At 47.3% G+C, this 27,788-nt stretch overlaps 1 protein-coding gene and 1 long non-coding RNA gene across 17 annotated transcripts in view; one reads left to right on the top strand and one right to left on the bottom strand.

Moving 5' to 3' along the window:
• The window catches only part of CD44 (CD44 molecule), an 87,913-nt gene extending 71,258 nt beyond the window's left edge, over positions 1 to 16,655 (bottom strand). For 13 of the 16 annotated variants that reach the window (XM_005216354.2, XM_005216356.3, XM_015474840.2 and 10 more), the window contains exon 1: positions 16,409 to 16,601. In XM_005216354.2, coding sequence (XP_005216411.1) covers positions 16,409 to 16,475 — 67 coding nt within the window. In that variant the 5' untranslated portion in view covers positions 16,476 to 16,601. Of the gene's footprint in view, positions 1 to 5,220; positions 5,518 to 7,066; positions 7,171 to 16,408 lie in introns of all 16 variants that reach the window. The other 3 variants (XM_059874550.1, XM_059874551.1, NM_174013.3) reach the window with 3 other exon arrangements.
• On the top strand, positions 1,765 to 10,475 carry LOC132342358 (uncharacterized). Its single transcript, XR_009490700.1, has 3 exons — positions 1,765 to 2,364; positions 8,704 to 8,794; positions 10,266 to 10,475. It is a non-coding gene; the product is annotated as an uncharacterized lncRNA (long non-coding RNA).
• Positions 16,656 to 27,788: the final 11,133 nt, after the last annotated feature.

Below are 27,788 nucleotides of genomic sequence, written 5' to 3'. Positions count from 1 at the left end.
AGAAAGCACATCTGAACAAAAGGAAAAGGATGCCATCACCATCACTGGGAGGGGGAATAACCTGAATGTGCTCTTGTTTAGAAGACACAGCTGTTTATAACTGACCATCTGGATGGCTAACTGATAAATACTATTAGCACTGTGCACGTGTGTGTGCACATGTCCGACTCTTTGCAGCCCCATGGACTGTAGCCCTCCAGACTCCGCTGTCCATGGAATTTTCCAGGCAAGAATACTGGAATGGGTTGCAATTTCCTACTCCAGGGGATCTTCCTGACCTACAGATTGAACCTGCATCTCCTGCATTGTCAAGCGGATTCTTTATCACTGTGCCACCTGGGCTTTTACCTGAAAGCATTCTCAGTGATGCTTTGTGGGGGGGGGGGGGTTGTTTTTGTTTTTTCCTTACCACATCTATCTCACTCTCCTCCTTACCACATCTATCTCACCCTCCTGATAGAGTCCACTCTGGTCATCTCCAAGTATTTACCACCAACAAAGAGATAAAAAAAAAATGAGGCCTTTGTAGACAAATAGTTGGACATCTGAATCCTAGGGCTCTTGCCTGCTCCTCCTGCCTGGACCCAGTCAATGCACCTGCATGGCTGCTGGAAGTCATCCTACAAACCACCTCGTAGGGACACATCAATCAGACCCTGGCCTCAAACTCTTGCCACCAAAGTGTTCAAAACAAGACCAAGAAACTTCCAATAAAATGGACCAAATTTGACCCTAAACCAAAGCTTAATGTTCAAGATACCTATGTAAATTATGAATTTTTCTCCCATGGAAAAATGATACTTTCTGCCTCCCAGGGTTTGGGTTCCTTCATTGCCCCAACATGTGCTTCTAAAAGTTTGAGTCAACTTGGAGGTTCTCATGGTTCTCTTCCCACCACTGCGTATTGCAGGGCAGGGAGGACAAACCTATTGCTTTCAGAATTTTGAGGAATAAAACCTTGAGGTTTTGGCCCTCTTATTCATTGGACCCTATATGAGGCAGCCAGAACAGGAGCCGCTGTGGCTAGAGTTGTGATGAGGAGCTCTGACCTCACCTACCAAAATGTCCCCTGGACTTGAGAGCTGGTGGGACTGAGGAGTCCAACACGTGGCCCCACCCCCATGCCCCCACATGGAGCTGCAGGGATCCTGCAAACACACTCACTGCTATTCATTGAGAAGTCTTCTCTGATGCTCTCAATCAGGCGCAGTCTCCCTGTTACATGCTCTCACAAGCTCCTGTACTTTTCCTTCTGAGCTCTGACCACAAGTGTAATTAAACAAGGGGGTAATGAGTTGTTTACAGCGTCTTCCCAGCTTGAGCATAAGTCCCATCACAGCAGAAACTGTGCCTCTCTTGTTTAAGATTGTATTCCTAGTGCCTGGCAGAGTGCCTGGCATATATTGGTATTCAGTAAATGCATGTTGAGTAAACAAATGCACCGTTTGAAAACCACTGACTGTTCAGAGAGGCTAGGTAAGAGCCAGGCCAGGCGATGCTGGGCCTTCTGATTTCCAAAGGCTCATTGAGTCATAAAGGATCAAAACAAACACCAAGTATGCATGCACAAGGTGCTACATAGGAAACCAGATCTGAGAGCAGTGAGGGCCCAGCAGAGTATAAACACCTGCCCTATTTCCCACTGTGTCACACACGCACACACAAAACCTAAGCCCAGGCCTATTTTCCCTTCCTCTCTGTCCCTCCAAATCTTCCGGCCCTGGTCAGCCACGTGTCCTCCTGTTTAGTGCCCTCTCCTATCATCTCAAAGGATGAAATGGAAAGGGTACTGGATGGAGGGTCAGAAACCAGAGTTTTGACTCCAACTGGCTATGTGACCTTGGGCAAGTCATGTGCAGTCTTCGAGATGGCCTTCCCATAGTCATCCAAAAGAAATAGGTGGACTCTATCTTCCAGCACCTTTCCCCATCCCGACATGCCATCATCATTGGCTTTGTGTCACCAGATCCTGAAAACTTCTCACTTAGGGCCCTTTCTCCGCTTTTCTGTCTTTGGATCCATAATTCAGTGCTGCTATAGGATGCAGCTCAGCCTTGCACCTTCTAAGCCCTAGCAAAGACTCTGAAAACCCTCCCTCATTTGCCTCCAGCACTTTTATTGAGTCACTGCAGTAGGGGTATTGTGACACAACTTGGCAGGGCACCGCCATCCCCTGCAGGCTGGCTGTGTCTGCCCGCCTCCGGAAACGGCAGGATCAAGAACTTGAGCACATACCAAGGGCCCTAGATAAGCGCTGCCCTGGAGAGGAGGGCAGCACGTAGGAGAGCATTCCGAAGACTACAATTTCAATGACTGGGGTCAACCAGCAACAGGAGACAGAGATAAAGGTGAAAGTGACTTCAGGTAATAACAGAACCTTGTAGTTTCTATTCTAACATCACAAGTTTCTGCCTACCAGCACGAAACACTTTTACACCTGCAGGTAAAGGTGGAGAGGTCTAGGAGAGGCAGATGGATTATTACCCCTATGCCATTTCACACAGCATACTGAAACATTAGACAGATAAAGCCAGCAGCCCAGGGTCACACAATTAGGCTTTGACACGGTGGGAATTAGAGCAGTGTCCTAATCTCACCCAGGGGCTATTTCCAATAGACTCCTGATGGAGCCTTTGTTTATCCCCTGGTTCTACCTTATCTTAGCTACCCAGACAGTGAGCTTGCTTTTTTCCCTTGGGGATGAACAGGGGAAAACTGGAGCCGCTCAGAGTGGGCTGACCAGCCAGAGTTCAGAATCCAGCCTTCTCGACTTGGATGCTCCAGCGGGGCCAGCCTATGGAATGTTACTACTGTTTGTATCTGGGAGGCAAGGAAGAGCCCCCCGTGGCAGCTGAGAATGCAGAGGCTCCAGGGCTGATAAAAGTTGTAATTAACATGCACATATACCCCTTTCATCTTCAAAGGCTTTAAGTAACATGAGTTAGCTATGCCTCCTATCATCCCCATGGCTGAGGAATCATTTTCGTCTTCTCAGTTTACAAATGAAGAAGTTGATGCGAGAAGCTACCCTTGGCCACGAGGTCTGGGCCTTGTTCAGGGGAGATTCCTGGCTCCGAGCACCTTACTTCACTAGGGTTGATGGGAAAACAGAATGTGAATGAATCAGGAGAGAAGGCTCAGGGGACCAAACTCCTCTGGGAAAGAGGCTGCATTTATACCATTCTGGAAGGAGACTGAGTCTATGGTATGGCTATTTAACCAGATTAAGTGGGCTAAACTCCCAGCGTTACACACACTATCAGAAAGGTACACCAGAAAAGCCTGCTGCTCTACTGTGGTGATGTCTGTGTGATACAGGAGGGTCAAATCCTCCATACTGCGCCCATAACAGACATCATTAATTGACCACAGCACTCTCTGTGGACTTCCAGATGGCGCTAGTGGTACAGAACCCAGTGTCAATGCAGGAGACATACGAGACGTGGGTTTGATCTCTGTGCCGGGAAGGTAGAGTCAGCCTGCAATGCAGGAGACCCAGGTTCGATCCCTGGGTCGGGAAGATCCCCTGGAGAAGGAAACGGCAACCCACTACAGGATTCTTGCTGAGGAAATCCCATGGACAGAGGAGCCTGGCAGGCTACAGTCCATGGGGTCGCAAGAGTCGGGCCTGACTTAGCGACTAAACCACCACCACCAATATTCTTGCCTGGAAAATTCCATGGAGAGAGGAGCCTGGTGGGCTGCAGTCCATAAATTCCATGGTCAGAGGAGCCTGCTGGACTGCAGTCCATAGGGTTGCAAAGAGAGTCAGACATGAATGAAGCGACTTAGCACACACGCATGCAATCTTTGTGGCTGAGCCAAGGTCTGACTTCTTAGCACAGCCTCTCAGGCAGCCTTGAGTAGTCAATGGGAAACGATACAGGAGCTGAAATCTGTTTGCTATTGCTGCCCTGCTGTAGAGCCTGTTTGCGATTCTCTTTAGTTGCCAGAAGTTGCCAAAGTTAGCTCCAACATTGGAGCTAACCTTTTTCTGAACTCTGTCTAGCACTGTCTAAAGAGGGTGTCATGAGAACTTCTAAGTCTCTGGAATGGAATCTCATAGATGGTGCCACTTGATCACTTGGAATCTGTCCAACCTCATCCTTCACTGTTCTTCAACATGGTGTCTCTTAATTAAAGGGCATGGAGCCCCTTACTGACCCCAATCAAGTCATACTTATTTCCCCAACTTTAAACTTTCAGTTCATTCTTTATGCTTTCCTGAGTCGCTCTCCTTTCTCTGTTCATCTTACTCACACTCAATTCATCCTAAAATTTTACTGCTTCCGTGAAACCATCCTACACAATTGCCAACACAGAAATGTCTGCTCTCTTACATACTTTCTTCACTTGTTTAGTTCTTCTTTCACCAAACAGTAAATTCTCTGAGGACAGAAACTAGATCTACTTCCCTCACTTCTTTCCACAAAGACAATCACATAATAGTTTTTTGTGCATTTCTTGAATCAGTGGGTTTATCCCCATTTTACACCCAGAGAAACAGAGGCAACTAATAAAGAACCTTGCCCACAGTCATCCTGTAACTAAAATGGAAAAATGCCGAGCCTCCGCTGGCCACATGTGGTTCTCACTTCTCCTAGAAGGCAGTGTCTGGGGGACTGACTGGAGATACAGATGACTGGACCATACCCAGCAATTACTGAGAACAATGTCAATGATAGGAGAACTGAATCCATTCAGAAGTATTTCATCTTCTGGTCAGTGGATTCTAGATGGATATGACACAGGACGCACCCAGGATGCACTCTGATCTGACCAGGGTTTTCAGTGACCGATAGAAGAGCAGAATCCCAACAGAGCATTTAGTCTCTGACTTACCACCTTGAAGTGAAGGGTTAGTCACTCAGTCATGTCTGACTCTCTGAGACTCCATAGACTGTAGCCTGCCAGGCTCCTGCGTCCATGGAATTCTCCATGCAAGAATACTGGAGCGGGCTGCCATTTCCTTCTCTAGGGGATCTTCCCAACCCAGGGATCGAACCTGGGTCTCCTGCATTGCAGGCAGATTCTTTACCATCTAAGACGCCAGGAAAACCCAACTTATCACCTGGACAAACTCCTAAGTAATGTAGTCTTTCTAACGTCCTTCCCCACATCCTGCCCTCACTGAGCAGGAAGAGTTTCTCTGGTTCCACAGAAAAGAAATAAATATCTTAGTAGGAGTGTGGAAGTTTCTCCATAGAAGAAGCAACTCACCATCTCAAAAGACTATCTGTACCACCTTGGTATATATATATTTCTTTGTTTTGTTTTCAGATTCCCATGGCAATCCTAGTTCTTTTCCCTAGGATGCTACAGCTCATCCTCTAAGCACTGCTTTGGCTGAATACTGTGGTTCATTTTGCACCAACATGTTACAGGGATCCCTTGAGGAAAGCTGAGAAATCCAATGTGTTCATGGAGCTTTGAGAGTGAAGGACACAATCTTTTCTCTTCTTCAGGGGTTGACTTCTTTAGCCTCTTGAAGCAATGTTTGTTCAAAGAATATTGCATCTGGAAATGAAGTGAAAGTCGCTCAGTCATGTCCGATTCTTTGAGACCCCATGGACTATACAGTCCATGGAATTCTCCAGGCCAGAATATCAGAGTAAGTAGCCGTTCCTTTCTCCAGGGAATCTTCCCAACCCAGGGACTGAACCCAGGTCTTCTGCAGGTGGGTCCCTTACCAGCTGAGCCACAAGGGAAGCCCTATTGCATCTGGATCCTGTGGCTAATCCCAGGACTGACTTTGGGCAGTTTTAGCCGTGGGACTGACATCTGTTGCTAACTTCTCTGGCTTAGACTTCATCTGCTCACCCGCAGAGGGCCAGAAGGATCTGGAGGAGTCCTCTGAGCAGAGCACCTTGGCCCAGGAGTCCATCCAGCCAACTGGCATTTAGTGTAACTCAGTCCATATGCTTGTTGTTTCTGGTATGGACTAATAATTCACTTCTGGTATTTAACACAAACCAGGCATCACTTTTGTGCGTTGGGGGGCAGTTGTGGGGGCGGGGAAGGGACTGTATCATAGCGTGTTATTCCTTGCATTAACTTTCATGAGGCTTAGGTGTTCATGGGCCTGCAGAATGGTGGGCTTACAGAATGTGAGGCTGGGAAAGGACTGCACAGATCAACTAGAAGCCTGCTGTCTCATCTGACACATGGAAAATTGGAGGCAAATTGGCGTAAAATGATTGGCTCTGAATCACAGTCAATCAGTTACAGAGAGGTGCTGAAGAATTACAGGCATTTCTATACTCGAGGCGCCTTCTGTGTGCTAGACCCGAGCTCCGGACACTGGGTACTGAACATTGTCCTAGACGCTTAATGTGTGCAGCCACTGGGGCTCACGCTGCTCCAATGGGGCCGGGAGGAGAATCAACCTGTTCCACAGCCCCTCCTCCTTCCACACAGCCCTCCTCCAAAGCCAACCTTCTCATTCCCATCCTACCACACGGAACAGCTGGTTCAGTACAGAGGTCTTTAAATCACTGAAAGAAAGAACTCCTCCCTTTTTTCCTTTTAACATAGTGACCAAGAAGCCCACCTCTTTTCTCTAAGTGTCACTGGAACATGATTTTGAGGCTTGGGTTCTGCGTGAGGTTAGATTTGGCAGTGTTGGGGCTGAGAGGCAGACAGACCTCTAGGAAATTAAGATCCTTGGTCTATGGACAAAACCCAGTGAGCTCTAAACTTCTCCTGGTTTGCCTGATACGTCAAACTCGAAGAAAGACACACTCAAATTAGAGCGAATGCAGAGTAAAATGATGTCAAGGAGATGTGAGGATCAGTATAGGAAGCACGAGAAAAAAAATAACAGGTTTCTGTATATCAGAAAGATTTAAAAAGATGAAAAAACATTAGCCAGAACCTATGAAAATCACAAAAGGTAAATGATAAAGATGGCTTTGCTAGCCAAATCTAGAACTTTCATTCATTCAGTCCAGCATTTATTGAAGGTCTACTATAACTGAGAAACTGACAGATGGGAACCTCAAGGATACAAAATTGTACATAATGTACATAAAACAGAAGCTTTTCCCTAAGGAGCTTATAGACTCACCTGTGAAAGAGAACAGAGGCCATAATACAGCTCAGCAGCATCCTTTGAATTTTTTAGATAGAAATATGCTCGTGGGCTTTTCATGAATCATCAGGGAGAGACAACTAGTAGACAAAAGGGCAAAGCAAAAGTCACTTGAGGAAGTCTAGAGCAAAGGTCTCCAACCCCCAGGCCATGGACCAGTTTTGGTCTGCAGCCTGTTAGGAACCAGGCTGCACAGCAGGAGGTGAGCAGTGGGTAAAACTAAAACCATCTCCCCGCCCTGTCCATGGAAAAATTGCTGCCCATAAGACTGGCTCCTGGTGCCCAAAAGGTTGGGGACTGCTGGTCTAGAGGGATGAGTCTGACCTCTAAGGTTGACCTTGGGAAGATAACTAATTCTATCACAGAGAATCCACTACAAAGATGAAGTTCTGGGCAGGAGATTTCTATGGCAGTATTACTTGTCTCTCCAAACTCTGCTTTATGTCTATGTGACCAGCTTTCTTGTGGGTACCTACACCCTTGTCCTCCCCTTGTAGGGAAGTGTGGCCCTGAAACTCGCTGGTGGCTGAGGGGCGGACTCAGTGACGTCAGCTGGTCTGCTATAGACTATAAGATGATGCTCAGCTCTGTTGGAATCTGTTTCATGAACTGGACACATGCAACAATGGCAACATTCGTAACTGGCATACAGTATTTATGCCATTTGATACTTTTGGAGCCAGGGGCCTGGATAGAAATGATCTTCCAAGCCAGAGGCAAGAGACCAGGTCTGAGCTGCATGGAATTGTTCCTTTCTCCCTGGCATCTCGAGTTCCATAATGGTCAACACTTGTGAAGAGGCCTTATCATCCCCACTCTAATACCCTGGTGGGTTCTCTCTGAGAGAGGAAGTACAAGATGCTGCCTAGATCCACTATTGATGTGTGGTTTCTTCTAGAAGGCATTGCAGACCTACTCAAGTGCAAAAAGATGTACTGAAATTGAAACAGACGGGGTTCTGTGAGGAGTCGCTGCTCCCGGGCCAAAGGCCCAGCTGCCTACCTACAGGCTGAGTTGGAGGTCTCAGGGGCCTTGGCTTCCCCCTTTCTGGGAGAGCACCCAGAAGAAATGCTACGTGCCCTCTCCCATGCAAAGGCTACCTGCTGGGCCAAACTGCAGCCAAGCCACAGGTCTGCACTGGAGCTGGGAAGAAGGGCAGAGTAAATGTCTAGTTTTGGCCCGATTTCATGTGCCCAGGGTGAGCATGGCCTGCTGCCTGACACTCTTCGCTCTCAGAGTCTATCCTTCTGTCTCCAATTCGAGCTGGTAGAGAAGGTCCTGGCATTAAGGACCCTTAAGCTGAGGGCAAACGTTTTCACTGCTGTTCGACTGGCTCCTCTCCCAACTTTATCCTGTCATGAGCCAAGGTCCTAGACGATGGAGCCATCAGTCAGCAGCGTTCATCCACCATCCAGGGAACAAGTATGAAGTGATACTGAACAAATGACTCGGTTCACCACCCACTGAATCCTACTCCTTCCTCAACTTCCCCCACTCCACATCCCATATGGAAGTAAGCAGACCTTCTATCCAGGAACTGGAATGAATGAGCCGCACAGAGTAGGAATGGGAAGACGTTTCCATGACAACTTCTTTCTCCTTCATATTTGCAGCTCCAGCCCCCTCCTCTGACATCATGCACATAAACGGAGAGCAAATCCAGCTCTGTGGATGTTATGATCCTGCCCAGCAGTGTACTAGCAGGTATGAAGACAACCAGTAAGCATACTAGCAGGTATCACTGTTTGGGTTTCTGGACACCCTGATGTCTTGATATACTAAGGAAGGCAGAGCAATGCGGTCAGCAAGGACATGAACCCTGTAGCTAGACCACCTGGACTTGAAACCCAGCTCTACTGCTTACCAGCTCCGTGGCCTTGGGCAAGTTATTCAAATTCTCTATGCCTCTGTTTTCTCATATGTAAAAGAGGGATAATACGAGCACGCCTTCCTAAGGTTAGTGCATGGATTAAACATGTTAGTAGAGGGAACAACAGGATGATGTCAGCATGTGGTCAGGACTCCGTGTTTGCTATTATTACCAACAGTAGTGACAGTATCTCCAATATATACAACTGACTGCAAAGAAACAAACACGAAATGTACAAGAGCTCTAACTCTCCAGAAAGGTTGAGGGTTAGAAAGATGGACTTTCAGGCACAGCTCAAGGAGACTTACCATGACACCATGGCAAAGTCTCAAAATTACTGGTCTCTGTGAATTCTCTCTCTCCCTAGAATTTTGCACTTAACATTCACTCTCAAAAACTGAAGACTCGGGAAAGATTTTGGGGACCTAGGTTTTGCAAATCACCTCCTTGGTGACTCAGCCCTTCCCCACCCACCTGGGACCTATCTGCCCACACTTGTTCTTAGGAGAGACTCTTGCCTCAAGAGGACACACCCAGGCAGCCGATGCACCCCCAAACTCAGGGAGATCTGGGTTTGTGAGGTTCTGGACCCCCCTGACACTCACCCTTCATCCTGCCCCCAAGTTTCACGGGGTGGATGAGCCATGGGTAGGCAGGACCTGCCCCATTTGTGGTCAGCGTCACACGTGGCAAGCTCCATGGAGACAAAGCACCGTTGGCCTCCACATCAGACGTCAGGCTTTGCTGAAGACCTTTAGTAGCTGCAGGAGTCCCACAGAGAAGGCAAGGATCTTCTGGGAAGTTCTTCCACTTCTCTGCCAGCTGCTAACACCTTCCAGAAATTGGAAGGGGGCAGTGTTGGAGGGAGAGTGTGGGTCTCTCACCCAAGAAGTCTAGCATCAGATTAGCATCTCCAAAATAAGCCAGCGTTCCAAGTGGGCCACTGCCCAAGAGTGTTTTATTTTGAGGTTTCAATATGGGACTGGGTGTCATCATCCGGCCTAACTCCCACTCCCTCCTTGGCCCAAGAAGTGAGTCATCCTGTCCTTAGACAGACGTCCCCAGTCACGGCAAGCAGCCACCAAAGCCGCAAATAGATGGGTGATCTCCCTACTTGGGCAGACCAAAAACGAGTCCTGTGGTGGGCCACTGTCCAGCCAAGTGCTCATCTCAGCCTTGTCCTGGAGGCAGTCCCCATCACCACTATCATGTACAGATAGAGGCCTCTGCATCTTAGGTAGACTGTGCAGCATGTCTTCATATACCTGGATGTAGTAATTTCTATATTCTAAATATTCATTTCAGTTCCACAGTAACAGATAACAAATATGGGCCAGGACTGGGTTCTGAGACTACAAAAATGAATGCGATTCCATCCCTGATGTCAGGGGGGCCCCCCACAACACTGCAGAAGAGAGATAAGAGAAGATCTATCTGGTCTGGGGTTTTCTGCCAATGAGAAGTGTGAAAGTCATGAGCACCTCTTGGCCCCAGAAAATAAATATGCTTATTGATCTTAATTTCCCTGTGCAGTTTTTAGGCTAATTAACTGGGGACCTATGGAGACCAGATATCTCCTTGTCAGAGACGAGGTTGGCCACCATTCAGTGACGCCAGGGATTCTCAGCTGGGGGTGACTTTATCACCACCCCCCCGTTTGGCCATGTCTGGAGGCTATATAGGCTGTCACACCTGGCCAGGGGGCGGGGTGGTGGCGGTGGCTGGCGTGCACTTTCAGAATCTAGAGTGTGAATATACCAGAGATGCACCATCAGCTGCTATCCAGGAAACCGTCCACTCGACCACAAGCTACTTGAGAGCGAGGACTGTGCCCTGTAGACCATGAGTTCTCAAGACTGCTTGGTGCACCAAATGGGCAGCAAGTGTGTGAGCTTTTGCTGGATATATTGCCCAGTTAATGAACTTGCTCAAGAGTGGGTAAATGAATGGCAGGGCAACAGAAATACACACGGCCTGGGCTTATTACCGCTTCTTCAGATGCTCAAATCTTCTCTTGTGCACACAGCCCCCTCTTCTTCCCCATCACTGAGTCCCCCAGGCCTCCTGGCTGTGCCTTAGCTCGGCAAGGCTGTCAGTCTTGTGGTCCTAGTTGGGCAGGCTGTCACTCCTTGGTAAGGTGTTCCCATGTAGAACCTTAAGGTTCTTGGATACAGTCCTGCTCTCCCAAGACACCTTATACAAACTTAACGACTGACCAGCAATACCACATTATGGGTAGACACATGCGTTCAGATACTTACACACCTATGGGCACACCCACCATGTATATGTCCACACCTAGCAAGCAAAAACCCAGTATGTCATTTTTCTTGGGGCTTCACATATTGGGATGATCAAGAAAGAGAGAGCAGAGGGGCACAAATGTTCCTCTCCAAAGTATAAATTTTCTGAACCAGATAGCAATTTAATTGGATAGTAATTTAATTAGGCTGATTCATGAGCTGTGGAGATTTGATTTTCACTTATGCGAAAATCCATGCAAGTTTCTGACTTCTAATCACACAAAGTCATGCAGTTCTTTGTAGAAAAAAATCTATATTAAGTCAAAATATACACTGGACTTCAACTGGTAGAATATATGCATGTTTGAAATCCTGACCCTCCTGGAAAATCCAGAGTTCCCAACCGCTGTGTCCATGCCAAGCCAGATCCCACAACCACACACTTCAGAAAACACTCTGGCAGATCGGGCTGGCTTCCCAAATCCTTGCTGGGCAGCTTCGAGGGAGCACACTTTTTAAGAAAAATATCAACTTGCTAAGGGATTAAGAGTGGCGTTCCAATTTAAGGTTGGAGGCATCAGCCTCCCCTGGCGAGTCTAGAGAACACTGGTGTGTTTCCCACTGAAGCAAAGACACAAAGGAAATTGAGTCATCAGCATCTGGCTGTGCAACCCCTCAGACATTCTCTCTGAAGCAGAAAAGATCCCCTTTGAGAACTCCACTTGGTCTGGCGGGATTTGCCACCTGCTTCAGTTCATTCTTTCACAAGACCCACTTCCCTTTCAGTCTCTTGGTGGAGTCAAGTAAAATGGAGGGGAAAGTCAAGGGTAGCCGGTAACTCAGCCCCCATCCCAGCCAGTATGGGTGGCCGGGGGAGGCCCACTTCCCTCCCACAACCTCCTCTTCACCTGGAACCGTCTGACACTCAAGGCCAAGCTGAAATCTCACTTGAGTGGCCACGTGTCACCTCACACCCAACACCGATGTTCCGTTCAAGATCCTTGCCTTTTCTAGAGAACCGTATCAGCCCATCACCAGGGTCCTCGACACTCCCCCTCACTGGGGCACACATAAGCTGCTAACCGCTGAGGGTTTCCACTGAGCATGTAACAAGGGGGCTTCCTGGGCCATTGCACCTAGAATGCTTGCAGGGTCAGAGCCTCTGCAAGCCCCCCACCCTTTTTTTTGTTTCCAGGCAGAAAGCCTTGCCCTGACTTGTCTCTTAGACAAGGAACAGCCTCTCCCTTTTTTCCAAGCCTGCAAATGAGAGCATGTCTAGAAGGGCAGCTGGACTCTGATAAGGGAATTGACTTATTTTAGTAACAAATAGCTAGGTTGGCATCTCTCGACAGCTGTGGCCAGGACTGGAGAGAGACAGGCCAGGGCAGAGCAGGGCAGCCAAGAGTTCTCAGCCTGCCGGGGAAGAGGAAAGTCACTCATCCCAGGCTTCATGTTTGCTGGCCTCACACAATTTCCAGAGTCCTCCAGAGGGAAATACCGAATCAAAGGAACACAGGCGCTGGAGGCTAACAGAGAGGATGTGGGACAACAGAGGACCCCAACTCCATCACTCATACTAGCTGTGTGTCCTCGGGCAAGTCATTCCATCTCCCTGAGCCTCTCAACTTCTTTATCTGGAAAATGGAATGAAAAGATTGCTAAACATACACAGGGCTGTTGCGAAGCTTATATTGGATAACCTGTTCAAAGCCCATGGCTGAATGCCTCGTATGAAGTTGTGTGCGTGTGTGCTCAGTTGCGTCTGACTCTTTGTGACCCCATGAACTGTGAAGCCCTCCAGGCTCCTCTGTCCATGGGATTTTCCAGGCAACAATACTGGAGTGGGTTGCCATTTCCCCCTCCAGGGGATCTTTCTGAGCCAGAGATTGAACCCACATCTCCTGCGTCTCCTGCCTTGCTGGCGGATTCTTTACCACTGAACCACCAGGGTCAGTGCTCAGTAAATGGTATTTCCTGCAGATTTAGGTCCCTACTTCGTACAGGAACCGAGTGTCAGGCTTTTCAAGCTGGGATGCTGCTAACTGAGAGGGATCCAGCAACACTCCAGGAGACACTGGACAGTTCAGAGGCTCGATAAAAAGAAATTTATCATCTTTATTCTTACATTAAACTCAAACTGGATATATTGTCGAGGAAAATATAAAATTGTATTGAGCGTTTAAAGACAGCAATTTAAGGTGTGTTGCTACCTCTGTAGACCACACATTCCCCACCCACTGTAAGTAGTGGAGGTGGGGCTCAGACCTGGAGGATTAAGGTATTTCAGAGACCTGAGGTTTGGAAAGTGTCCTGTGCTAACACTCAGCCTGAGAGAGGGGAAGTCACCTTTCTCTCTTTGGGGGATCTGTTTCCTCCTTGGGAAAAAGAAAGGGTTTTTCTAAATGATTCTTGGAGTCCCCATCTCTGAGTCTACAATAGTGAGTCAAGAAATATTTCTTGAATGAGTGGAAAGGGTTCTGTCATAAACTAAGAATTTCACACTGCCCAGCAGCCTCTCCAAATTGCGTGGGCCAAACTGGAAAAAGAACGGAAACTTTTTCTACTGGCTGCAAGACTCAAACACACCTACTTGGCACTGTGCCTTTGCAGGAAGGAAGACGTCCATTGTGTATTTGGGGAGCAACTGAATTAACTGATGCTAACCAACCTCAGGGGTAATGGAGGTTGGCTTTGTTGCTGCTTCACCCAGGAAAACACAGCCAAAAGTTTAACTCCCAGAAAGAGGGGTCTCTAATGCTCAGAGGGATCAGAGCGGTGCCAGCCAGCCCCAAAGCCCCAGAGCTCTTAGCTGCACCCCTCTTTCTAAACACCAGGGGCACAATTCTCTAGCAAGGACCTCTCACCCACAGAGGACAGGAGGCAGACAGGTACAGAAGGCTCGCTTCACTGCTCTTTACCCAGGGCTACTTTCTTCCTTCCATGTGTGAAACCTGGTTCAACATATCTGTTCTCCAACTTAGAGTTTGGGTCCAATGCTGCTTAACTGTATTTGGCCATGTCTCTACTTCTTGCTTTTCAGTATGAAGATCAAACCCCTTCTTCCTCCCCAAATCCTTGCCACTTGCCGAAATGTCCACATTGTCCTCCGGAGCCCACCGCCTTTGCTGGTGGGGCACCAGAAGAGTCTCCCCGCCTCCTCTTTGTCCTTCCTCTCTCTGCCGGCCCAGCCTGAGCCCACTGTTAAGTCACATCTCCTTTCCAAGCCTCAGTTCCTTCCAAATAGCTTGATAAGCGCATGAAAGCCTGGGCCCAGACAGCTATTGCTACTGGCATTTTTTTGCGCTTCCTCCAAATGACGCTGCCCAAAGGGACCACGGAAACCCAGAGCAGGAGTAAGCCTGCCCATCTAGGGGGAAGGCAGGAACTTCAAGGGTCACGACAGTACCAAATATCGGGGAATGGGGCCCTTTAGAAGAATTTGGGCTACAGGATGGAAGGAGTCAGGAGTCAGAATCCTCAGAAGCAAAGCAGAAGATGCCCCAGGGAGGTAACATATAAATGGACTTCCCTATAGGCGAGAGAGAGAGAGAGAGAGAGAGAGAGAGAGAGAGACACCAGCCTGGTTCCTCTTCCCTGAGGCCAGGCTCACAGCTCTCCCTGAAATCTTTCCCTCCTCTCTCCCATCCCAAGTCTTTCTGCCTTTCAAGAGATCCTTGGAGCTCCAGTTCCCCTTTGAAAGCCTCCTCTAAAGCCTCTGGTCCACCACCTCCTTCCACAAAATCCTTTCTGAGTTTGTCCATGTCATACATGCCGCTTAACCAGTGCTAACTAAGCAACAGGCAAAGAAGCTTGGTTCACAGAACCAGCAGTCTTCTGACTGTGTGAACACAGACAAGTCACTTAACCTCTCTGAGCTTCGGTTTGTTGCCCTCCTGCAAAACAGGGCTAACGACAGGACACTTCTCAGTGGGCCATCGTTGAGGGTAAAACGAGATAACGCATGTAAAGAATTTAGCACAGTGCCTGGCCCAGCCCAAATGTATAGTAAATGGTGGCTGGTGCTGCCATTGTGATTACTGTTAATTATTATTATTAATTATTATTTTTCTGATTCAGGAATCTAAATCCTAGACCCTTACTTATCCTCAGTCTAAAGTATCCCGGTAGGACTGTGTCTCTTACTTTCCTGGTACCCCCAGAGCTGGGTTTAATAAACACTTGCTGAGTAGAATTAACCATAGGTTGAGCTGTCTTAATGACCCATCTGGCACTTCTTAAAAGAAAAATTAATTTTGCTAGCGATAAGCAAATCAGCCATGTAATTATCTGTACATATAAAGACAAAGAAAAGGAATGCTGGGAGTTCAGCCTTGCCAGAATACCTCACACGCAGCCACCCCCTCGACAGCCCCTGAGAGGCACCGACCCTGTGGGGATGGGATACCGGCTCCGGGATCCCTGATGCCACCCAGGAGACTGCTTCCCTGTCCTGCTCCGAGGCTGCCAGGCACCCATTGGGAGCCACATGACTGTCTGGATTTCCCCTAACTGATTGGCAGCCTGCAGGAGGTTGCCAGGATGGAGCAGCTGGCCGAGTCACTGCCTATCCTACTCACACTCCCTGCCCCAGGCTGGCACCTCGTGGCGACCCAGAACCTTGCCACAGAGAAGGTTCAAGTTCCCACAAGCGTTAAAATTGTTCGTGACTGGAGCCAAGTGTAAGAGCTTTAGAACCTAGATGAAAAGGGAGAGCCACAGGAACGCGGGACCCCCTTCTGGGAAGCTTGTTGCCACCAACCCTCACACATGGCAACAGTGCCCACCTCTATGGCCACCTCGCCAACACCCCTGTCCCCACCCCAGCCCCTGTCCCTGCCCTGCGCAGCCTGGCTTCAAGCGCCCTTGGGCACAGGAGTCTGTTAGTCCAGACACAGGCTGCGCGCACCCAGGAGTACAGCTCCTTTCTGCCTTGTGCTCCACCGGCTCCAACCACCCCACCCCAAACCGCGCGCCAACAGCCTGCTGCCCAAACAGCGCCAACTTTTCTGCGCTCTTTCTCTTCGCCGTTCCACAAAACGGTGCTTCCCACCGACAGGCTCTCCAAGAGCTTAGCGCAAATCCTCGCCCGGTCCTCCTTCGCCAAATCCCAGCCGCTCACCGCCCATTTGACCCCGACCCCCCAGGGCCAACGGAGCCCGCACGGCTGGGTCCGGGCCACTCCCTCCCGTCCGGGCGGGCACTCACCGATCTGCGCCAGGCTCAGCTGCACGAGGCAGAGTCCCCAGGCTGCGCGCCACCAAAACGTGTCCATGGCGTCGGAGCGACCGACCGAGCGAGCGGAGTGGAGCCGGAGGGGCCGGGCGCTGGGCGGGGGCCGGCGGAGCACGGGGCAAGCAGGGCGCCCGAACCTGTCGGAGGCTGGGGTCCGGCTGGCAATAAGGGCGCCTCGGAAGTTGGGTGCAGTTTTTATTCGAGGGTTGAGAGAGTGACCTAAGAGGGAGGGAGCGAGGGAGGACACACCCAAGCGAAGGGGCTGGGACTAAGCAGCCGGCAGAAGTTTAAAGACGTACCAGCTCTCCTTAGCCCTGGCCCCTCCGCCCCCGCCCCGTTCTCCCCCGAGATAATAAAGCGGGGTGCCCGGGCGCGCACCCCGGAGGGCCGAGGGGTCCCCGTGCACCCAGGACGCACCGACTTTTCTCTCCTGGCGGCTGGGAGCGCAGCCTTTGGACGCAGGAGGGAATGACTGAGTCCTGAAACCTCGCCCCTTTGGGTTCAGCTTCTGGCCTCTCCCCTCCACGAAGTTTCTCTTTTGACTCAGGCTGGGGAACTCTTCTCTGTGGGTTTCACAGGCAGCTGGATATTCTGGGAGAGGGGCTGGGACAGTGGAAGTGTGGTTTTTCCCTGCCCATGGTCGGGAGCTTGCGATTCTTCCAGGGGAGGAAGAGCTCATCGACCTTCCCTTGAAAGAGAAGGGAGTTCATTAACACGCTTCGGGTGGACTTTTGATTCTTACCAGGACTGCTTAGGGAAAGCTAAGCTAGCCAGCCACGGGGCTGGTATTTGGCTCTACTGACCTGTGCATCATCTTCCGGTCCCAGGCTGGCACCTGGTTCCATCCATCCATTCCTCCTTGGCTTACTCACACTCTCACTCATCCTCCCAAACACCCACGGATTCCTCTATCTACCCATTTTATCTTATGTCTCTCCAGGGCTCACACATCTGTCTACCCTCCTGTCCATCAGTATGCACTCACATGCACCCAGCCTCCAGCCGTTTATCCAGCTACATATCCTTTCGTCTACCCATCCATCAACCACATTTTTTTCCAGCCACCCTCCCATACAACTTCTCATGCATCTATTCTTAATCTTTTCACATCTCTTTGTAAATTCACATCCATCTGTATACTATTCTCCCCTCTATCCATCCATACCCACATATCTGTTCATACATGTACTCACACATCATCTGTCTACCCATCCATCCATCATCTACATATCCTTTCATCATTTTACCCCTCCTCTCACCCACCCACACATCGATCCCTTCTTTCTTGCTCCCATTTATATTCCTATCTATGTGAATGTTAATCCACTTTCTATTCTAATCTGTTCTACTCAGCAAATCTCAGAAAAGGGAGGAGATTGTCATATTCCTCATTTTGAGTTTGAAAAACCATACTTTGCATTATAATTCCATATCTATCTGTAACATTGTGATGCAATATTTGAAAAGCAAATGTAGCATTTATTGCTAACTTGGACTACTGAAAGTAAATCTGAATGGAATTCTTGCCTGGTGAGACACACAGAATATGATAGAGGTTACCCGAAACTGTGACAAGACCCTGAAAGAGCCTTGCCAGCATTTTTAAGGCAAAGTAATCACTTTTTTATTTCGGAGAGCAATTGGAACATTTGATCAGATAAAAAGGTTGAAGGAGGACAGCAAGATATGAGGCTAGGGGGTAAGCAGGGTCCAGTTTGTAAATTATACTAGGAAGTTTGGAGCTTGATCCCTAAGAAACTGGAAGTCAATGAAAGTTTACTTTGCTGTTCTGTTGTTGTACTAAAATACACCTAATAGAAAATTTAACATTTTAGCCATTAAGTAGCTTTTCATGCACTCACGAAATTGTGCAGCCATCCCCACTGCTTTAGTTCAGGCTGCCATAATGAAGTACTATGGACTGGCTGGCTTAAACGACCGATTTATTTCTCACAGTTCTGGAGGCTGAGAAGTCCACCATCAGGGTGCCAGTACGGTCCGGTTCTGGTGAGAACACTCTTCTGGTTTGCAGAGAGTCATCTTCTCTGTCCTGTCCTGTCCTCACAAGAGGGAGAGAAGGGGATGGAGGGGGAGAGAGAGGACAAGCTCTTTTGTGTGCATCTGCTTATAAAGGCACTAATCCCATTCACGGGAGCTCCACTCACATGACCTAAACTACCTCTCAAAAGCCCCACCTCCTAATAGTCTCACAGTGGGAGTTAAGATTTCAACATATGAACTTGCAGGGAGACAAACATTTAGAACAAATGCTATGTAGTTCAGTGTGAGTTTTGAGTTGGGAAGAGCCTGCTTGACTAGGGGCTGTTCTTGCATTTTCAGGGAGAGTATTTGGAGCTGAAAGATCGCTGGACTTACTGTTCCCCAGCTGCTCAGTGGCTGACATTCCACGTCTCAAGGGGTGGCCCGTCTGAAACAAAGAGCCCCACTTGACCAACAGGTACACTGATAAACGCTACAGTAGTAGCTGACTTGACCGAGCCATCTGTGACCAAGAGGACACTTTCCTTCAGCAACTGGGGGCAAACTGGCTTCCAGGCAGATCTTCAGGCTCTAATCATGTGAGACACCAGCCCTGGTGAGTTTCATGGAAAGAACACTGGACAAGGAATGACCTTGGCTGTCTTGTGTCACCTCCAGGGTTTTCAGCTTTTTTCCTTGTTTGTTTTGTTTTGGAGAAGAAGGGAAAAGTGGACTGGGTATTTGTAGTCACTAGAAACACTGGAAACATGTTTGTCTTTCTGTTCCATGGAACTAGGTATTTCCTTGGAGACTCCGCAGAAACACAGGGATCAAAGCAAAGGCTTAGGTGTGGGCTATGCCTCCCCCTACGGGAGAAGGAAATGGCAACCCACTCCAGTATTCTTGCCTGGAGAATCCCTGGGACAGAGGAGGCTGGTGGGCTGCTGTCCATAGGGTCGCAGAGTTGGACATGACTAAAGCAACTTAGCATGCATGCATGCCTTGGAGAAGGAAATGGCAACCCACTCCAGAATTCTTGCCTGGAGAATCCCTGGGACAGAGGAGCCTGGTGGGCTGCCATCTATGGGGTCTCACAGAGTCAGACATGACTGAAGCGACTTAGCAGCAGCAGCAGCATGCCTCCCCCAACTAGAGTCCCCATCCCAGCCACAGAGCTCCCTCTGGCATCAATGTTATACACTAGACTGCTGAGTGAGATTTCATTTTGACAAAGAATTTTACTTCACGCAAATATTAAAAACCACTAGACTGGGTCATCTTGAACCCTGGTCCCCTCTTGTGCAGTAAACAATCAGCAAAGGAAAAAACGGGTACGAAACTGTTTTGCAAACTGTAGAGGGGCATGCAAATTCTCAGGCATCGTAATTAGGATTCTTCTCCCAGGGGAGATCTTTTGCCAGCCTGCTTCCCGATAATTCAGTGCTGGACTGAGGTTGTTTGCCCCCATGCCACAAACGACTCATTTCAAACTGACCTGGTGACTTACTAAGTCAGGGCCACCCCTTGGGAATTCCTGGAACACCTCTCAGAGCAAACCCCACTCCCTTTCCACCCCCGACTCCCCTCCTCTACTCTGCCCACACTACTGGCCTCACCAGGACTTTCCCTGCTCTTCTCTGAGCCTCTGTAAAGCTTAAATCCTCAAAATTGCTATTTTTAGGTGGTCAGTGTCTACTGCAGGGGATACTTTTCTAAGCCAAACTATGAGACATGGGAAAGTGACAAAGAGAGCTTGAATTGATCTGGGTTGACGTGAGATTACACTATTTGGGAAGAATCCAGGATGCAGTCAGCAGCCTTGGATGAGGAAACCCCAGTCTGAGCCTCGGCTCTCCCGCTTATCAGGCGGTGACTTTATTCGGGTCTCTTAACCTTTGGGAGTTTTGGTTATCCTGTCCACAAATAACACAAATTCTCATCCCGTTGACGTTAATAAGAATGTTATCACAGTGATGAGAAGTAATTGAAATAAGGCATCAGGACTCTTCCCTGGGATCCCTGCCTCATGATGGGAAACTATGATCCACCAACCCCTAAGCTATCTAGGGAGAGGACCATGTCTGCCTTGGGTCCCAGGACTAACTCAGTTCCGATGCCTGGTAATTGCTGTCTCTAGGGTTGGTGCTGCGCTCAGTAAATAAACACGACATAAATGCAAAAATACTATCGTTCTTTTCCCTCCCAACACACTTTATAGGGTGACTTCAGGAATCACATGATCCAACAGGTAGAAGCATTTAAACAACCTGACACTTTTGAGACATAGGCAGGCAGCAGTGTCTTTCTGGACGACCACTTTCAGCAGACCCAGGACAGCCGGAGCATAGTTCCCTCTGGCAGGCTAGACTTTGTTTATTTTCCTTCCTAAAATATTGGGGCCTGCTGGCTATTATTACTGACTAATAATAAATTGTGGTGTTCTTGAGCAAAGAAAAGTCAGATCTAAACCAAATGTTAGCAGGCCTGTGTGGAGTAAGGCTGGGAGATGGAAACTGAATCATGGGATTTGAGGATTATGAACATAGCAGGCCACTGGGCTCTTTTAAAGGGATAACAACCAGTTCTTTTCTCCCAGAGATGGAGCAGTTTGGCAAAGTAAAGAAAAAGTGTCATTCTGGTTCAGCTTTCACTCAAAAAATAAATCCATTCTTAGATCACCCTCCCAGTGTGAATTCCACACATTCCCATGAGCAGCAATGAAAAAGCTCTTGTGAAATAATTACTAGTGAAGTCCCAGTATATTGGTCATTTGGGATGCAGTCTTCAAGATAAATAGATGAAGTTGCATGACTAACTGGTCTTGAGTTAACCGAGTGTGACTATGGAGCTGAGCCTTTAGGATTACTAAGGCTTTCAAAGTATGGCAACCGAAGTAGCCAGTGCATCCTGAAAATGAAGGGGACAGGGTGCCTCTGGAGTCTAGGTAGGTCCATGTCAGTTGCAAAATGAGGTTGATACATGCCTTTGGAAGTTAAAAGGGTGTGCCGTTGGACCAAATCCCTCAGCTGGATAGAAACTAATTTAGAAATGTGAACTGTCAAAAATGAGATTTGAATGAATGGTATGTGACCTCAGGTAGTAGCCTAATTAGGAGGAAGACAAGGGAGAATGTATATTGTCTGCACAATTATTTAAAAGAAATATAATTATATTCCTTTTAAGTGTGGAATAAGTAAAATTCTTACCTATTCATCTTCTCTCCACATCATGCGGATTGTTAGTTAAACATCTCTGGAAAGTCTTTAAGGGGGTCTTCATCAACGGACATTTAAGCATGATGTATGTTGGTCATACCTGTAATTGAAATGCAATGGTGGCTGATATCCTTGGGGTAATCTGAAAATTGTTCTCTTCATCCCTTTGCTATGTGACCATGTGACTATTAGGTGCAGAGCAAAATTCAAACATTTTTGATTCTATCATAATTAGTCATCACCACCAGTCACCACTCCTGTCACTACCACTCCCCCCACTATTATGTAACCACCACCACCGCTACATCATCATTATCACTGCCTACCCATATCACCATCATCTGTGCTGCTGCTACCTCAGCCTCATCATCATAGACCTCGCAGCTAGACACCAGTGCTTAGCGTATCCTAAACTGTACGCCATTTAGTTATCCCGACAGCCCTATGAAAAGTGCGTTCCTGTTTTACAGAGAAGGAAGCCAAGGTTCAAGAATGTTAGGTGACTAATCCAAGGCCTAATCTTCATTTTACTTAAAAGAAGCCTCTTTTGCCATTAAGAGATATAGAGATAGGAAAGTTTTATCTCATTCTGATTCTTGATCTATTGATAGCAAAAACACTAAGACTAAACTAGTGGAGTCTTAATTACTTTTCACTCAATTTTATTCCAGTCAGTCTCTTTTAGGAAGGAAGGTTTCCTTCAGAAGCTTTTGTGAGAGTTGGGGAGGTAGAGAGGAGTTTCAGTTCAGTTCAGTTCAGTCGCTCAGTTGTGTCCGACTCTTTGCGACCTCATGGACCGCAGCACGCCAGCCTCCCTGTCCATCACCAACTCCTGGAGTTTACCCAAACTCATGTCCATTGAGTTGGAGAGGAGTTTACCAAAGTAAAATATAGAGAATATTGATTCTCACAGCTCACTGAAAAATTAGGCTCTTAGAATGAGACAATTTTATTAATTTTAAACTTTATTGAAGTATAGCTGATTTACAATATTGTGGTTAATTTCTGCTGTATAGCAAAATGACTCAGCTATTCATATACACATTTTTCATTTTCTTTTCCATTATAATACATCACAGGATAATGAATATAGTTCCCTGTAGCATACAGTAGAACCTTATTGTTTAAGAATGAGGCAACTTAAGTATATAAACTAAAGTTTTGCTTACTTACTAGAAAATTCTAGATTTGCATAGGACTTCCAGATGTACAAGCTGGTTTTCAAAGGGGCAGAGGAACCAGAGATCAAATTGCCAACATTCATTGGATCGTGGAGAAAGCAAGGGATTTCCAGAAAAACCATCTACCGCCTATAATGGAGGAGCCACAGGAGACTTGGGTTCGATCCCTGTGTCTGGAAGTTCCCCTGGAGGAAGACATGGCAACCCACTGTAGTATTCTTGCTGGGAAAATCCCATGGACAGGGGAGCCTGGTGGGCTACAGTCCGTGGGGTCGCAAAGAGTCAGGCACAACTGAATCAACTGAGCACCCATGCACTGCTTCATTGATTGCACTAAAGCCTTTGACTGTGTGGATCACAACAAACTGTGGAAAATTCTTAAAGAGATAAGAGTACCAGACGATCTTATCTCTCTCCTGAGAAAACAGTAAGTGGGTCAAGAAGCAAGTTAGAACCAGACATGGAACAACAGACTGGTTCAAAACTGGGAAAGGAGTACATCAAGGCTGTATATTGTCACCCTGCCTATTTAACTTATATGCAGAGTACATCATGCAAAATGCCAGGCTGGATGAAGCACAAGCTGGAACCAAGATTGCCAGCAGAAATGTCAACAACCTCAGTTATGCAGAAAGTGAAGAGGAACTAAAGAGCTTCTTGATGAGGGTGAAAGAGGAGAGTAAAAAAGCTGGCTTAAAACTCAACATTCAAAAAACTAAGATCATGGCAACTGGCCCCATCACTTAATGGCAAATAGAATGGGAAAAAGTGAAAACAGTGACAGATTTCACTTTCTTGGGCTCCAAAATCACTGTGGACAGTGACTGCTGCCATGAAATTAAATTTTCCTTCCATGTTCCTTGGAAGCAAAGTTATAACAAAGCTAGACAACATATTAAAAAGTAGAGATATCACTTTGCCAACAAAGGTCCATATAGTCAAAGCTATGGTTTACCCAGTGGTCATGTATGGATGTGAGAGTTGAACCATAAAGAAGACTGAATGCTGAAGAATTGATGCTTTTGAATTGTGGTGCTGGAGCAGAATTTTGAGAATCCCTTGGACAGCAAGAAGATCAAACCAGTCAATCCTAAAGGAAATCAGTCCTGAATATTCACTGGAAGGACTGTTGCTGAAACTGAAGCTCCAATACTTTGGCCATCTGAATCAAAGAGCTGACTCATTGGAAAAGACCTTGAGGCTGGGAAAGGCTGAAGTCAAAAGGAGAAGGGGTGGCAGAGGATGAGATGGTTAGATAGCATCACCGACTCAATGGACATGAATTTGAGTAAACTCTGGAAGATAGTGGAGGAGAGAAGAGCCTGTGTGCTGCAGTCCATGGGGTCACAATGAGTCAGATACAACTTAGCAACTGAACAACAACAAATGTCTTCATTCATTAGAATATCATTATGAGATAGCTGTCTGTCCTTCCTAGAAATAAACACCATTCTCTGTTTATAGCACCTGGAGGTTTATTCAGTGATCATACTCCTCATAAGACACTTTTTGGTTTGCTGGCCCTACTCACAAGTCACAATTCTTTCTCTCAATGTTGTTTCTAGACCCTTAAAGGCAGCCTCCCACGGCAGCCATAATCTTACTGTGTGACCCCTACCTGCCATGCCCATGCCTGACTGGATCAGGTGCCAGACACCTGATGCAAGTTGGGCTGGTCATAGTCTCTCTTCTAGAAGCTTGGGATTGGAGTAGGGCTGAGCCCGTAAACACATACTTGGAAGCCGTGGGGTAGCCACGTACCTCCATGTGGATGGAGAAACAAAAGGAGAAGCAGGCAAAAGCTGGGAGAAAGGCAGAAAAACCTCGGTTCTGACACTTTTTGTTCCTTGTTCTAGTCCATTCTTGACATCTGACTGCATTCTTACCCATGACTTGTGTGATGTGTCCTGATATCCTTTCACAAATCCCCTTTCTTGTGTTTGTGTTAGTGCTAGCTGGCTTCTGTTGCAACCAAGAATACTTGATGAATATAGGAGGCTGGCTGTCTGTTTTACAAAAGACTAAACAGGGGGTTTTGATCAAACTGGTCAATCCTGAAGGAAATAACCCTGAATGTTCACTGGGAGGACTGATGCTAAAGCTCAAGCTCCAATACTCTGGCCACCTGGAAGGAAGAACTGACTCATTGGAAAAGACCCTGATGCTGACAAAGATTGAGGGCAAGAGAAGAAGGGGGACAACAGAGGACAAGATGTTTGGATGGTATCACCACCTCAGTGGGCATGAGTTTGAGCAAATTCTGGGAGATAGTGAAGGGCAAGGAAACCTTGTGTGCTGCAGTCCATGGGGCTGCAAAGTGTTGGACACAACTTAGCAACTGAACAGCAGTAACAAAACAAGGGCTTAAATGGCTGAGATGTGCCCCCTACTGGGCCTTTAGGACTTATGACTCTAAATATCAGGGTTTCTGATTCTAAATTCCATGCCCTTTTCATAATCTGGCCTCACCTTCACCACCCCCCACCAAAACCCCCATCATCCAATTATCCTGAGAGAGTACAATGAATTCTTCTCACTGTTAGAGACTCTAGAGTCGCTGATGAGTTGCCCACAGTTGCACAGAACTCCAAATGTGTGGCAGGTCTTCTGAGTCCTGTTTTCCCAGACCTTCTCCCAAAAGCCCCTTTCTGCCTGAACATGCCTCACAGTCTATTTCAAAGGCAAAACATTTCAGCTGGCAGATGGTAACAGCTGTTTCTCTTCAAAACACCCAAAGGGTAAAACTTCTGGGCTACAATGCACAGGAGTGAGGCTCCAGCCAAGTCTCAGCCAGGCTCCTACAGAAAAGAGAATAGGGGCTTCCCTGGTGGCTCAGGGGTAAAGAATCCACCTGCCAATGCAGGAGATGTAGGTTTGATCCCTGGGTCAAGAAGGTCCCCTGGAGAAGGAAATGGCAACCCACTCCACTATTCTTGCCTGGGAAACCCCACAGACTGAGGAGCCTGGCAGGTTACAGTCCAAGGGGTTGCAAAAAGAGTCAGACAAGACTTAGCAACTAAACAACAACAAGTAGCTTGGAAACACGAGGTCAGGCCCAAACCCATCTTATTGCCTGCCGCTGCTCCTCTGCCACAGGAGGCTGCTGCTTTGGAAGGCACTGCATGGGGGAGAAAGAGACTCGAACTTAATTTCACTGGGAGAGGATGTAGTAGGGGAGTGGGTAGGAGAGAGAAAAGAGCAGGAATCTCAAGTGTGTGTATGTGAGGTGGAAGGGAAAAAAAGGCACAGATATGAATCCACCAGGATATGGAGGGAAATGCAAGCCTTCTAATTCTCAATCAATCAGAAATTTAAGAGATTTCTACTGGAGGCATTAGATGGACTAAACATGAAGGAAAAACTCAAAATGAACCAGACCTAGTCTCTCCCATCAAAAAGATTATAGTCCATGTTGGGGCTGGCAAATTAACTGCCTGCCTTACTTTAAGAAATGTTTACTAAGTACCTCCATGGACCAGGAACTACTCAGGACTAGAAATACAACAGGACTTTCCTATCATTGAGGAGGTGAATGGAGAATGCAAGGTAAGTTCAACAGGTGAATAGGAAGTTCTCCTTGAACAGGTGACATACGACCCAAACTTGCAAAAATATGAGAAAAAAGTTTTCAAAAAAGCAGGCACAGAAAATATAAAGGTTTGAGATGAGAATATTCTCAGTGTGTTTGAGGAACAGAAAGACCAGTGTGGCTGGAGTGGAGTGAATGACAAATAAGTGGTTAGGAAATGAGATTCTAGAGGGGGGTAAGTTCTAACTTGTATGTGACCTGGCAAGCTATGGTAAAAAAAAATTTGGATTTTATGCTGATTGTAGTAGGATGATTTTTGGTGGATTTCCCTTCATTTTTTCTGCTCCAATAACTAGTAATGATGGCTTAAATCACCATGATGAGAAAGAATCTGAGGCCTTACAGATCAATGGGTAAGAGGTCAGTGATGTGTTAATAGTATTTATCAAGTCTCTAGGATGGGACAAAGGTAATACTAATAAGTATTTGTCATCTCTGATGAGGATGGAATACTAAGTTGTATTAGTCAGGATAATGTGGGTTCAGTTCAGCTCAGTTGCTCAGTCGTGTCCGACTCTTTGCAACCCCATGAATTGCAGCACGCCAGGCTTCCCTGTCCATCACCAACTCCCAGAGTTCATTCAAACTCATGTCCATTGAGTCGGTGATGCCATCCAGCCATCTCATCCTCTGTCTTCCCCTTCTCCTCCTGCCCCCAATCCCTCCCAGCATCAGAGTCTTTTCCAATGAGTCAACTCTTCACATCAGGTGGCCAAAGTACTGGAGTTTCAGCTTTAGCATCATTCCTTCCAAAGAACACCCAGGACTGATCTCCTTCAGAATGGACTGGTTGGATCTCCTTGCAGTCCAAGGGACTCTCAAGAGTCTTCTCCAACATCACAGGTCAAAACATCAATTCTTCAGCACTCAGCTTTCTTCACAGTCTAATTCTCACATCAATACATGACTACTGGAAAAACCACAGCCTTGACTAGATGGACCTTTGTTGGCAAAGTAATGTCTCTGCTTTTGAATATGCTATCAAGGTTGGTCATAACTTTCCTTCCAAGGAGCAAGCATTTTTTAATTTCATGGCCGCAATCACCATCTGCAGTGATTTTGGAGCCCACAAAAATAAAGTCAGCCATTGTTTCCACTGTTTCCCCATCTATTTCCCATGAAGTGATGGGACCAGATGCCATGATCTTAGTTTTCTGAATGTTGAGTTTTAAGCCAACTTTTTCACTCTCCTCTTTGACTTTCATCAAGAGGCTTTTGAGTTCCTCTTCACTTTCTGCCATAAGAGTGGTGTCATCTGCATATCTGAAGTTATTGATATATCTCCTGGCAATCTTGATTCCAGCTTGTGCTTCTGCCAGCCCAGCGTTTCTCACGATGTACTCTGCATATAAGTTAAATAAGCAGGGTGACAATATACAGCCTTGACG

The sequence above is a fragment of the Bos taurus genome, chromosome 15 (assembly GCF_002263795.3).
Source record: "Bos taurus isolate L1 Dominette 01449 registration number 42190680 breed Hereford chromosome 15, ARS-UCD2.0, whole genome shotgun sequence".
Taxonomy (NCBI): Eukaryota; Metazoa; Chordata; class Mammalia; order Artiodactyla; family Bovidae; genus Bos; species Bos taurus.
This window is presented reverse-complemented; position numbering and strand designations above follow the sequence as displayed.